This window comes from Scomber scombrus, chromosome 12 (genome assembly GCF_963691925.1).
Source record: "Scomber scombrus chromosome 12, fScoSco1.1, whole genome shotgun sequence".
In the NCBI taxonomy this organism is placed as follows: domain Eukaryota; kingdom Metazoa; phylum Chordata; class Actinopteri; order Scombriformes; family Scombridae; genus Scomber; species Scomber scombrus.
Window position 1 is genome coordinate 16,319,884 of NC_084981.1, and position 15,018 is coordinate 16,334,901.

At 39.1% G+C, this 15,018-nt stretch overlaps 1 protein-coding gene across 6 annotated transcripts in view; it reads left to right on the forward strand.

The window, feature by feature from the left end:
• kcnma1a (potassium large conductance calcium-activated channel, subfamily M, alpha member 1a) overlaps positions 1–15,018 on the forward strand; it is a 136,708-nt gene that overhangs the window by 60,825 nt on the left and 60,865 nt on the right. For all 6 annotated transcript variants that reach the window (XM_062430897.1, XM_062430900.1, XM_062430898.1 and 3 more), the window contains exon 3: positions 4,303–4,364. In XM_062430897.1, coding sequence (XP_062286881.1) covers positions 4,303–4,364 — 62 coding nt within the window. The remainder of the gene's footprint in view (positions 1–4,302; positions 4,365–15,018) is intronic.

The following is a 15,018-nucleotide window of genomic DNA, read 5'->3' on the forward strand; positions in this document are numbered from 1 at the left end:
ATAATATTCATAAGTGTGTTTTAATTAGTGTATAATCATGGTTAAAATAATAAAACAAATGAAGAACGAAACAGGAAATGAACAGCTTTTTCCTGTGGCAAAGTCTGACATTTTTATGACCCACTCATCCACCCTGGCCTCCTCAATTTGCAAACTTTGTGGCTCTGTACTAAATTCATCCTTCATTTTTTGGTACTATTGCACAAGAGTCATAATCACTATGCTTGCTAGTGGGTTGTTCAACTTGGAACATGAATAAATGCCATTTTTGGAATCAATAAATCGACTGGTGCTGTCATTTTTCTCAGGAGGACAGCAACATGATGGAAGTAACTAGATTTTTCAGGTATACAATTCACTGGAATTTGCCAAAAACAAGACATCTCATTATCCACTGTATTATGTACTATATTCATATTTCCCAGAAGAGGGACTTTGTAATGAAATGCAGAGGAGACAGAAGCCTTTGCGTGACCACTCTCTTGACCTTGGTAGTTGTCTCAGTGCAAAGTGATTATTCTGTATGTTGTTCTGTGAGACTCTGCTCTTTCCCTGTCACTGGGTGCACTTAATGGACAGAGGGAGTCAATACACAGGCTCCCTGTTGGAGGAGGAAGTCTTGTGTAAAGTTTTGGCTCAGTCTTAGGGCACCTCAAATTGCTTCCGCAGACAAGCCGTGATGAACCCTAGAAATTCTCTAGACTGCCAGATCAACTGAGAACGTCTGACTCACACGTGTGTTTATACATGCAAGTTAATGTTATTATCTGTTTACAATTCTGCAGGCGTCATATGACTGCTGCCACCTTTAGCCCGCTTGCAATCCTGGAACCTGAAACCCGTACCCATTGAAGTGCACACACATATACACGGTTTAACGCTGCCCTCTTTTACACTTCCAGTCTTGCAGTGTGCCTGCTAAAGTGCACCTCAGAAAACATCCAACAGATTTAGCTCAGCGTGTTAAATATAGAAAGAGATACACTAATGAAAACCTACACGGCTGTTAAGGAGAAAACATAGACATCATCTCTGAATGCTGGTCATGATGCCGGCATAACCCAGTTTGTTGCAAACAAACATGACTCACTCATGCCATCATCACATGTGAATCAAGGAATTTAAAAAACGTATTTGCAATTACTACAGGAGCATTTGCAGCAACAGCTATACTTAACAATTTATTTATTTCAGCCTGTCTTATTTTAGTTTCTCAATTTCTTTTGTACGTGGAGGGATGACCCTCTACCATCACTATGTAGGTTTCCCCTTTGTGTTATTACATTGGTCCTGATTTACAGTGGCAGTTGCTTAGTTGGTTGTCTTTGGTAGATTGTGGGTTTGAGGTCGACAGTTAGCCTTCGTAGGCATTGTGTGGAGAGAAAGTGAGTGTGAGAGAGGGAGAAAGGGGGGATGGGGTGAAGGGGTGGACTGGCTTTCACAGCTGAATAACTGGGTCAATTTAAGATGATGACGCTTCTTATCTCCTCATCTCATTGCTGGGTCTTCACTGTTCACTGCTCAGCTTTACAGCAACCAACCACTGACTGCTCAGTCATATTTATCCCTCTCTCTCTACCCCTTTTTCCAGTGTTCTCTTTCTCCCTTTTCTCTTTCTCAACCCCATGTGACCCTCTTATATTGAACAGTCGAGGCACAGATTAGCTTCAAGGAAATGTGAGTGTATATGCATCTATATGTACTGTGCGAGCTTCTGCAGCATTAACATCCAACTGCCACTGTGTGTAAAGGTTTTTTTTCACTTTGGCTTCGATGTTCACCTTGCACCACAGGTCACCACTACCATACTATACCATCTTGTGGGAAAAACACCGATTTTAATTCCTGTATAGAAAGCACAGCAGTTTCTGGATCATATGATTCCCTCCAGACAATTGCGTCCTTTCCTAATCAATCCAATGAAGTGCCTTTTATTCAAAAAGCCAGATGTTATCTTCATGTTTCAGCTTGCTCACTATCTCCTTCATGTGGAACATCATTGATGCCTCTGGTTTGTAAGGTTATTCTGGCCCTGTACGACTCGGTGCCCAGGATCGCCATCATCGTCCATTCAAGCAGCAAACCATTAAAAATTCAGTGGAAGGGGGGTGTTTACTTAGTACCTCAACAACAATGCATTGGATCAATCCAAAGGACCATCACATGAATGTAATCAAGCTCCTATCATCAATAATGAATGACACCATAATCCACACCAGTGGGCTTCTATTGTGAGTTCACTGAATAGGAAAACGGATCGCAATGGAAGAACTATTGTGCCTCTCTACGCCAGCCAGCTGTTGAGAAGATGATTATTGCGATGATATTCGTAGTGAAGATGACAATGATGTGACCTCTAATGTTTGCAAGTGCAGTTTGCTGAAGGGTATTATTGAGGCACATGTCATTTTTTTTGCCAGTAGTGTGGAATAAGAGGAAGCTGAAAAATTTTAATGATATAAAAATTATTCATATTTTTAAAATATTTTGTACAGGATCTATCTCTACTTTCTCTATAAGATTATTGTGATAAGATATACAGCATTACATATTTTGTTCGGACTTTACTGCTAAACTATAGCACTATAGATGATTTCAGTGGCTGAATAATGTAATTCATTAATTAAGTCACTTCCTCCTGCAGATGAAGGTAGCCTGTGTCAATGTGGAAGGTATTCAGTCTGAAAGCACATGACTGACAATTTATTAAGGATTTAATTTGCATTATAATCTGAAGAAATGCATTATTTAATAAAAATAATTTCAGACAAGAAACATAACAGAGTACCCAAGGAACAGAGATATGGTTGTGGTGTCTCACCAACAGCCCTTAGTCTTCATCAGCCCCTGGTTGGTCCTCTTTTGACTTGCTAGAATGTGATTGAAAACATGAGAATTTAATTAAGATTTATGAAAGTAAAACTGATTTCACAGAACAAACATTTTGGCTTCTGCTGTCCTTTAAAAAGTCCTTTTATGTGCTTACATTTGTGCAGCTCTTGTGTTTTCAAGTAATAGGTCTCATTTAAATTAATTTGAACTGATTCCAAATTTTTCTTTTTTATTATTTGGACAAAACAATGTTTTAAGCCCAATTTCCACTGGGTCCGTCAGCGGCACGTTACAGCTGCGCTGCGGTCACCGGAGCTGATAGGTAACACTATAATCAATGATAGTATTTCCACAGAGAGCGTGTCAGCAACGTCTCAGCAAAGTCCCAGCAGCGGCTCTCCGCGCCGCAGCGCTATCAATCCGCAGCATTTCTATTTTTCACGGACACGTTTCTAACTCGCGACAAGCTCAACAGAGCAGATTGCACCAGACAGGAAGTCAGACACAGAATCGGCATAATAAAACTTCCGTCCCCTTTCAAAATAAAACACAATGCGCAGATCACAACCTCACATCCACATTACGTCATAACCGGTGGCCCCAGGTCAGCAGTCAATGATCAAAGGGTCTCGTTTCACGTCCGAGAAGCAAAGAAACCAGTTGTTTCTTGTTGTTGACTTTATACACCCAGTTCGCGGGATCTCGCGGTCTCGCGATTATCGCGTGATCTCGCGGGGATACTGCTGGCTCGCAAGGCACCGCTCCGCTGCTGTAACGCTCCCGGTGTGAGTTGACGCTGGGCAGAGGACGGAGCTAAACTGTGGCGCAGCTGTAAGGTGCCGCTGACGGACCCGGTGGAAATCCAGCATTAGGGTCTCTACAAGATTAATTAACTTAAGATACTGGACACAGGTATTTGTTGCTAGTACTGCAAGTTCCCTTACCTGACGTTATATATAGTCACTGAAAGATTATACAGACAACAGTCCAGCAGGGTCATAATCTCACACAATGCAAGCATCGACTCAAGCGTAGTAGTTGAAGAGTACACGTCAACACTTGATAACTGTGCTCCTCTCTAAGCACTTCCTCTCAACACCCCCACACAATGTCACTGCTCTTCTGAACAGTTAGGCTTACAAATGTGTGTCCTTTCTTCGCTTCCTACAATTGTGCTGCCTTGACTTTACACTGTTAGCATTCAATAGGCTGTATTTGCTGACATGAGGGTGAGCATTCATTATTCAGTGCATGCTTTTTGAAAATGTCCACTGTTCTGCAACCTACAGCAAGCAAGTTGCTGTTTAATTACAGACTATGTCACTAATTTTGTCTACCCTGTGTCCACACTAACTGGATACAAGTTTATCATAGAGTACATTAATAAGCAGAGTTAGAAATGTTGCAGCTCTATGAGAAGTCTCTTTAGCATACAATTAATTAAGTCTGTGTGTTTCTTTCTTTCTTCAGGTGGTGTTAGTCTTTGCACTCAGCATCGGGGCCCTTGGGATATACTTTATAGATTCCTCAGAGTAAGTATAAATTTCATTACTTATTTTTTTAGAACATTTGAAAAGTAATACATACTCTTACAGCTATACTGGGTAAGTTAACTTTACATGCATTAACACTGGCTATACTATACTATACTTACTGTATCTGAATGATAGGTGCACATGCATTCTTACTCCTCTCCACACACTGCAAGCTATGAAATGCAAATGCACATATTCACACCCCCACAGGCACTCCCGAGCAGTGATACACACACACACACACACACACACACACACACACACACACACACACACACATCTGCATCTGAGGTTTGTCAATGGGAGGCCTGTCAGTTTCCATGGCAACAGAGACAGGCAGATACTGTATGTGTTGGGGATCTTGTTCTGTGTGTGAGTAAGGGAGTGTGTGTATTGTCAGTTTGTGCATATCCCCAGCCGGCATTCAGAGACAGATTACAGAGGCCCGTCCTACGACGCTGGTTCACTTCTTACCGGGGTAAATCACCATGGTAACTTATGCTGAACGGCTAACCTGCTCTGGAGCAGGTTATGTTCTAAAAGCACCACCTCCTGACCAATCAGTTCTCTTGGAAAATGGCCTGCCCATTCATAGAAGATCCTGTCGACATGCGCGGATCGTGAGAGGTTAAAACTATCCGAAAGGTACAGATTTTCAAGCGACATTAAGTTTAATATTCAACATTCATTTGACATTCAAAATCCAAAACCTATTATGCGCTTCAACCATTTGAGTGAATGATGTCAAACCAACTGTATAACATACAGACTAATATCACCCATGTGCCTCAAGGATTATTTTTCAAATATATCTTTTCATCAATTTTTTAACAATTTAAATAAATAAATAACCATACCACCACTCCAGTTTCAGAACTTGTGTCAGGAAACCTCACAAAAAGTCTCAATAAGAACATCTTGAGAGTAATCGCTGCAAAAGTGCAGAAAAGCAGAATTTTATTCATATTTTTTAATTGACCAAAATATATATTTAAAAAATAATCCTTGAGGCACATGAGGGATATTATTCTGTATGTTATACAGTTGGTTTGACATCATTCACTCAAATGGTTGAAGCGCATAATAGTTTTGTATTTTGAATGTCAAATGAATGTTGAATATTAAACTAACTTAATGTCGCAACGAAAGGGAGGGCACTGAGGAAGCGCTCTGCCCGAAACGTCTGTGCCGTAATAAAGTGAAATTGAATGATCAGAGTGCTGTCCGTTTATATTGTCCGATGAATTAATATTGTCTCACGAATTTACGCATTAACAGAGTCGGCAATGTTCTACCAGCATTCCTTCCTGGCTTTTGCTGCGGCAACAGTGTTGCTTTTGGCCTGGATGATGTGTTTTAATTGTTCATATTTGTGAAGAATAATTGTCTGCTCCTCCGTCGTGAAGTACGCTGCTCTGCAGGGTTTCTCCATGTTTGCGATTGGTCAGACGCTGCAAACACCACCCCTTTTATGTGAACGCGCACTGATCAAGATTGGAAAACCCTGGGTTGAATTACCGAGTTGATAACCAGCTTCGTAGTACCGTTTATCAGGATTGTGAATGTCTGGGTAAGTCAATCCAGGTAATGGAGAGATATCCAGGGTATGTTAATCCAGCTTTGTAGTACAGGCCTCAGGTCTGGCATCTGTCCGAAAACCACTGCAGCCACTTTCACACCATCCAGACCCAAACTGTACCATTTTAAAGGGAAAGTTTGGAATTTAAAAGATATATATGTGTGTTTGTCTGTACAACAATGGTCTATATATATAGATAATTGCGCATAAGAAAAATACAGTGGCCCTGAAAGGCAAACGACAACGACAAAAACGACATTAACTCCTAACGGAAAGGGTAGGTACCTGCTATGACAAGGATCATTGCTGATTGGATGAAAGCATGTCCGTCTTTTTAACAGGTGGGAAAGGCTGCTTTATGCCATGCCAGGTAGTTTACGACTCGGACGGACTTCATTTGGCATCAGATTAAGAAGATTAGCAAAGATGTATTGCCCTCATTGTGGCAAAAAGGTCCCTGAAAACCTCGAATGGCCTAACTTGCTGTGGTTGTGGCAAGGGGCTTCATGAGATGCTTGGTGTTGAACCAAGCATTACCCTTTCCGTTATGAGTTAATGTCGTTGTGTTTTTGTTAATGTCGTTGTGTTTTCCTTTTTGTCGTTGTGTTTTTGTTAATGTCGTTGTGTTTTTGTTAATGTCGTTGTGTTTTTGTTAATGTCGTTGTGTTTTCCTTTTTGTCGTTGTGTTTTTGTTAATGTCGTTGTGTTTTTGTTAATGTCGTTGTGTTTTTCTTTTTGTTGTTGTCGTTTGCCCTTCAGGGCCACCGGACAAAAATGAAAATCTTGTTCACGCTATTTCAATTTTCACTTTTGTAGGTGGTGTGATATGGGGATTATAATAATAGTATAACATTTACTTTTTTTCAGCAAACAAAACAATTGTTGACATATAATATGAACTACCAAAAAAGATCTTTTTTCATGTCACGTGTTAAAATGATTTTGTTCACTAACCTTGTATTTTCTGTTGATTTGATGATAGTTTTGGTCATCCTTTCTTTAGGTCATGATAACATTCAACATTATTTTGCAAGGAACAGCAGAACACAGCAGTAAAATATGATACATTTTTTTTTACAAGCTAAGTTAATTTAAGGTACTACTTTATATTTTGCACATTCTGATTGTATAAATACACTTCATGACAATTCTACACCCCACGAATTGTGCCAATCTTAACTGTTTCCCACATTATCAAAGTACTATGGTTTAGAGCAAAACTAAAGCAAAAAAGGCAATATATTGCTTCCAATTATTTAGAGTTGTACCATGTGCCTTTGGCAATAAAATAACCAAAATCTGTCAAGATGCCCTGCATTCACACCAACACTGTGTGCCTTTAAGTGAACTTTATTTCATACACCATTGATCACACAATATAAAGCCTCAAATATTTATTGTAATGCCTGCGGTTATGGAATGTTGGGACTGTAACATTTTGACCATGATATGGTACTTTTTCATTATATTCCTTCCCACTCTTGGCTGTTGCCGCATGTTATCTTTTAGTAATGACTACCTTCCTGTAGTTTGTTTTCACTTTAATACTTTATCTGTGAACTGTGAAATTATGTTCCTGAGGGAACTGACTGTCTAAAACAGGGATGGAGATGTAAAATTGCTAAAAGAAGTAAATCTAAAAGGCAATACAACCTGTCTCATCTTTAGAGAGTGAAATTTATTCTCAACATGAATCCAGTCACCTATTTTTTCCTCAGGATGAAAACCTTTACTACCTCCTCCACATTCTCTATCTTTATTTATCCCTCCATCGCTCCTTCTTTGTTTTCCTCTCTGCCTCTAGCATATCTTGAGCAGAAACAGATGGGGAGACACATTTGCATATTATACAAGTTCATACATTTCCTTAATTTTTAGATGATGACTAGGGACACAAATTAATTTTCAAAATCAATCAACAGCCATGTTATGATCATTAATCAATGAAACAGTAAATGACTGTGTAAACTACAGCCTGAGAGAACTGATGGGATGCAAGTAACAGGCCATTTCTGCATTTAGAATAATTTATTATTTAACTGCCAATATCCATCAAGGTTATGTGATTGGGAGGTACTGTACCACACTGTGCCACATATCCATATTGTACATTTTGGTCACAGACAGATATGCACAAATTAATAAACTATCCAAAAGACAACAAAAAGGAAGGTTGAAAGCACACAGTAATGTTTTCAGAGATGTATCATGACATGTCAAGTTGGGTCAAAAATAGAGACTAATTAATCGTTTGTTTTTCTGTATGGCTGTAGTTTCTCATACATCTCTCTCCTTGCTCCCATTTATTTAAGGCCAAAATGTCCCCCTCCTTCCATCCCCCATTGCGTTCTACCCTCATCATTGCGATTACCTTAAACTTGTTATTTGAGTGTGCACGTCCTCTCAGGGGGACTACCGATCAACCCAAGGCAGGTACACCTGACTCTGGGGGCTCCTAAACATGGCCAGGCTTGTGTTACAGGCATACTTTGACTGCAGGAGCTGGAGCCTCTTATGTGCACTACAGACATTGTTACATGTCATAGAGCTGACCTAACAGTACATCTCTCTTAGTTGTCTATTGAGTGATCTATTAAGACTATTTTTGTCTCTGCAAAAATCTATTTGATGTAATATCAAAGATGTCTGAAGCTGCCAAACTCAAAATGATCCAAGATTCAGCATATAGCCCACCAAGGACAAATGATTGCCAGTTGTGAGAAAGACATGTCAGATCTACAACTAGTTGTCATAAGTAAACAGCACAACAAGATAGTGTTGGATCTCAATTTATCTTGAACTTCAAAGTTGTGTTTTCTTTTGTTGCATTTGTGACGTTCAATCAGTCCAAGAACACTCACCCCAAGGACACAAATATTGACATATAGTCTTCTTCTGATTACCTTCTTGTGTGAGGGGTTGCATACTCCTACATGTGTAAAAGAGGTGAGGCATATACTACATGCATAAATGAACTGACCCACGTTTATACCCCCTGCTCAAATGCTAAAAATGCTCTACAAATGACCTTCTCTCCATCTACCTTCCTTGCCACTAAATGTTAATGACTGAGGAAATCTATGAGCACAGATTTATAGGTCACTTTTTTAATGGTAGTAATTACTCTACCAAATAGCCTACTGAAGGCCTCATGTTACAGACTCATGAACTCTTCAGGTTCTATGGTTTGCTTTCCCTTCTCATCCAAACAGTTTGGCCATCGGATGAAGTGAACATTCTGAAATCGTCTGTGAAAAAGGCAACAGTAATGGTTGAGTCCCTGTAGTAACAGCGAAAAGGGACACGTGGTAGAATAAGTGCTTTTGGGTTGGGTCTTGGGAGGCTGGGACTGCATGATGAGCTTTTATGTCTACTTTAGTGAAGCAGGGTGTAATCCCTTGGGGCAGATAAGAACACACACATACACACACTGGGTAAAATGCTAAAGAAAATGTATCTGTCTGGTGGCTGGGCACCAGTTTTTGAGGAGTTGTTTTGTCTCTAGCTTTCTGCAGGTGGGCTTTTCCTAGCAGGAGCTCTGTTGGCCGGTATTCTGCAGCAAAGAGTCACTAAACCCAGCAAAACTTTGTGTGGAAGCAGATAGACAGAATTTGAAAAGAGTTTGAATTGTTAAATGGCTGCCTTCCCAAATGAGCATAGATACTAGTCACTGACTTGGCAACCATTTTGTTGTTAAGACAGCTGTTTTTAATGAATGGGAATGAAGATGTAGCTTCAGTAAGCACTGAGAATGACCGTCCATCTGCTTGCTTTTACAAGTCGTTTTTTACCACAGTTCTATGAACCACATAATAATGGCGTGATAAGACACTGCCTTTTCTATTCCACTGCAGTACACTTTTCTTGCCAAACTGATGCTATTTTGGTGTTATTTTCAATGGGAGGATACAGTGTCCTCTCTCACCCACATCTGAATCTGCTTTAATACCTTGGCTCATCCTTCATCCCTTCTTTTTCCTCTTCTGTGCTCCCATCAAACAAATAAAGGGGAATGTAGGACAAAGTCTCTGCAGGCTGCTCTTAAAGGGATGCCCTTGTTCCTGCTCCACTTCTGTTTCTATATTTCTCTCCTCTCTTGATCCCTCCCTGTCACACATACAGATTATTACATGCACACACTTACATGCACGTTAACTCACAAAATTGTGCACGTATACATGTAAGAACATAATTTTGTCTCTGTTTAGGAGGCCTTATAAACAGTGGCCTGTGCCTGTAACTCTATCATTAGTGTGCGATCAATGTCAGCACTGAAAAAAGAAACAGTGTCTAATAACTAATTAATGTGGTAAGGTGAGAAATATGGCTGAGCAGTGAGACAAGCTTGGCAGACTTTGTGGCGAAGAATGAAGCCTATATAAGGGCCTCTTCTTCCTGGGGTGTTGACAGTACTGTTAGGTCTGTATGGAGTATCTGAGTCTCCAAGTGGATCAGAAAAGACCATGTAACCATGAGAGGACTTTATTAGTAGCTAACACCAATCCCAAGTGGATTTAGATTTAAATCCACAAACTGGCAATGACTGGTTTAAATGAGTCATTTCAAAATCACGAGACTAAATGCATTTAATATTTTTTTCAGCACTTTTAGGGAGATTTTCTCTTTTTAACTGAGAGAGTTGCTCTGAAAAACAGAGAAAATTCAGCATCAATGTCACATTCCTAGATAATGAGCTTTTGTACATTTAATGGAACATCAGTACTGTGTTATGATCATGGGGCCTCTCCCTGGAGACTGCAAAAAAATTCAGCTTTTTAATTGTTTTTGATATTTTAGCATGAGCTGAGAACAGACAGACTTTGGAGTCCTGCTTAGCTCGCATGTGGTAATACCCCTTTTCCAAATTGGTTCTCAGCTGGTTCACAGTTGAACCGACTGTGAACCAGCATCAGCACCAGCCCAGCACCAGCACTGGAACTGCACTAAATGGTCTAACCTCTTTAGTTGATCGGAGTTACCGTGGAAATATAAAGGCCATTTGCTGTTGCAGTTTCCTGATATCCCACCATGCCGAGCGAAATGACTATTTTTAGACAAGAGCATGAACATAGCATAACGCACTCTCATTAGAAATATGAGATGAAATTGAAATTATTTAAGTGACTTTGTGGCTTTTTTTGGAATTTGTATACATTGTAAATTCAGTTCAAGTTCTTCAGCTATAATTCATTCATTGTTCAATGTTATAACAAGAAAAAAGTAGTTTCATAAAAAATGTTACCAGTGTTCTTGAATGACTTTATAGGAAAACAACAGTTTACATTACTTTATTATTTGAGACTACAACTGGGCCTAATAAGCCATGAATAACTGTCAGCAAGAAACAAGAACATACAATATTTGGGGATGTAGGTGGGGGTTGATCGGTTTCTACAGTTGCAAAATGATCGTATATACAGTATATAGTATACTATACATTGCAAATGACTGCAACAGCTTATATGATCAGCACATGGATCATATATATTTAGTAGTTTACCTTTTGAATCCAAGCTAAAATCATAAATGAATCATCCCTGTGGTTGGTTAAATTTGCATTCACACTAGAGTACAGTTGGAGGTGAACTGACACTCATTGTGTTCAAGTTTGTCTGAGAGCTTTCACACCTGCCAAAACAAATGGATTCAAATGGGGAAATGCAGCAGAGTTTCTCTGAACAACACCAAACACCAAAGTTTTTTAAATGTATTTATTTATTTTTATCATCCAAATAATTTATTTCCACTCAGGCTGTTTCAGTGCTGTAGTGAACTCAAAAGTCGGCTTGAAAATGCAATTAATAATTTAATGAGAAATAAAAAAAGAATATTACTGAATTAATATTTGAAATTTATCTAAAAATAAGAGGTCAGAAGGGAGGATTTGTTATAGTAAAGTTTGTAAATGTGTTTATGTACTGATTGAAAGAAAGCTGGGGCAATCCTTTGCTTCTTTCATAGTTATCTTGCGCAAGTCTCAATGTGCCTTTTAAATGACCTGAATAAAAAACAAATACTAGCAGAACCAATTCTCTTGACAATGTTTATCAATGTGCTGATAAGGTCTTTATTTGTTATTTTTTGCATTTGGCACATAACTGCAGCTTTTATCTTCTAATTGGTTTGTGTTCAAAAGAGAAGTGATGTGTGTAGTTTAGCTATTGTACTGTAACACTGGCTTCTGAATAAATTAACCATGAAATAGTAGAAGTGTAATTTGTCATTTACATTTTGTCATTTGGCAGGATGCAAAGACAGTCGAGCGTTAGGGGAAAGTGAGTCCGAAAGAGCTGTGGTACAAACTCTGGACTAACTGACCAGCTACAATTGCTATGAAAAAGAGTTTCTGTATATAGTAAGAAACAACAAGAATTAGACAAGTGAATGAGAAATACCATAAACAACAAATAAGAAGATCAACAATAAACAAAGTGCTAAAAAGGTTAAGGGGCTCAAGTGTTCAGGTGTTCATGGAAGTGAGTTTTCAGGTTTCTTGAAATGTGCTCACTGTATGGAGTGAAAACCACAAATGACAAGAATATGGATAATGATTTCTTTTAAACATTTACTCTCCCCTTTTAGTTTATTGCATTGTTATTCATTCCATGTGGTTTCTTTTAGTAATGTGCTATTTTTATTCACAATGTACTGCTTTAGAGTCTAAAATAAATAACATCTTTGTAGAGGAAAAGCTTGAAGCAGAATGGAAGTCATTTGCATTCAGATGAAAACATCAAATTATCTATCTTTAGCCTCCCTGCTGAGGTTTTATTTGTCCATTGCCCTTGTAGGTACTAAAGTATTTCTTATTTTAGTAATGGTGCCTTGACCTAAATCAATCATTTAAGTACTAACCTGGCCTTCTTTCGGCTTCACAGACCCCTCCCTGCTTTGTCCCTTACATGTACAGTACATGCACTACCCTCAGGAGAAATATGGCTTATAAACTAGACTCAGTTATTGTGCTCGAATTACATTCTAAATGTGCCTATAATTTTATTTTTGGTTGTATATTGATTGTATTGTTTGATTTGAATACTAACAACAGTTCTGTAATTATATTCCAAAAAAGATCTTACTAGAGCAGTAACACAGTTTTGAGATATGAAGAATGACTCAGATTTGGTGTTTTGCATTATGGTTGTGAGCATTAGTCAAGCCACCAGGAGTGTGTTGTTATTGTCTTCTCAGGGGGCAACCTTGCTGTCGCTCCTGCAGCTTGCCAAGGTCATGTTAAGGCTAACAAAAGGCTGGCTCCTGCTGACTGACTGAAGGTGTTTAGGACTATTTTTAGAACTTCATGATGAACATACTCTTTTGCCCTTGTGAACAAATGAGGTTTACCTCTCTGGTTGTGTTTTCCAGAGGCAGAGTGCCTGGTCAGAGGAGGTTAACGTGAGGAAACATTTTATATCCTGAAATAGACTCACATGCTCTGCAGCCTTCCCTCAGGCAGTCTCTGTTCTCCTGTGTTTGTCTGCATGTGTGTGTGTGTTAGTGCCGGCCTTGCTAATAAGCAGTAGTAGGGTAAGAGAAGGGAGAATAGGGTGTAGTGTGTTGTAGGCATTCACCAACTCAAACACAAAAATATGCAAGTTTATTACAGAAGCTTTGAAATCTTGAGGCAATAATGTGGCCTAAAACTAGCAATGTGTGCTATATATATATGTATGAGACAAATTGTCCTCAGTACGTCTGGGAGCTTTGTCCCCCTCCCTTTTAACTCTGTCACTTTCACATCTTCCTCTTCTTCTTACTGTCACTATGTCTCCTCTCTTTCTGTCTCTTTTATCTGTCTGTGTCTTTCTGCTGTCTGTTGTCCCTGCCTCACTCTATCTCTCCTCTCTCTTCTTCCTGTCAGGCAGGATGGTTTAACCCCAGGCTGTGCCTGGGCTTAAGGAGTAATAAGAACTGTGGTGGGCAGATCTATTTTCTGCAGGACACTGGCAGCTTGTGGCCAGAATCCCATGTGTAGTGTGAAGTGACATTGAGAGCAGGAATCAGGATTTCGACTTGTCTTACATGCTCTTTCTGCAGGAAACACTGACACATGAACACATGTATTGGATAACTTAATCCAATACAACAGCTCTGCAAAATACTACATTTCTGAAGCTTATAATACTCATGTCAAGAGTGGTGATGGGTAAACTCTGGCCGCTGGCATTAAAGTTGGATGTGCTACACCCTGACATTCAAACTGACACATTACTTCCTCCAGTAGCACTGAGCATGCTGCAGAATCATCCAATATGAACACAATTCCCATGGATACTAAGCTGAATATTTGAGACTGTTGTTGTTGTTGTTGTTGTTGTATTGTTGTTTTATTGTACCAACCCCCATCCCCCCAAAAGAAAAAAAAAAATCACCTCATTATAAAGTGGTACCTCACAAATATAAGTCTAATATTCAGTCTTCTTTTAGTTTTGTTTTTGATCTCCGCGAACATTAGATTTATCAGAGCATTTTTACAAAAGAGCTGTCTGGCACAAGGTTGACGAGTTTGAACCAAAAAGGTGAAGATGAGGACTGTAACAACAAAACAATGAGCTGAAAGATGCTAAAATTCTCAGTAGAGCTAAGGGGAGCTGCATGGTTGAGTACTATAGTACTCTAGTAGAGTATATATACATGTATTCTAGCTCTACTAGAGTACTATAGTACTCTGCACAGTTGTGTTATATATATACAGCATACTATACAGGTTGACTTGCCATATTTAACTGGTTATTTCTATTTTTACTCTTAAGTCCATGTTGCCATTTGTTTTGAAAACCTGTTCAGCAGCTCCACAGTAATGTACTGTGGGAATTTATCTTATCCTGTACTGAATAAGTCTTGATTTTCTGTTGTGCCTCTGAGTTTAACAGAAAGAAAATGTAGGTCTGCCTGGTGTGTCTTCCCACAACTTTAGTTAATGATATGCTTTACTATGAAATAATGACTAAATTAAAGCTTCCAGAGTGTAGCTATTGTCTTGTCTTATAATGCAAAATCCAGACAAATTCAATGTACCACTCAGTCCCTGCTGTGAGGTGCCATGCTCTCAATGTGTTATTGAGAATGCTT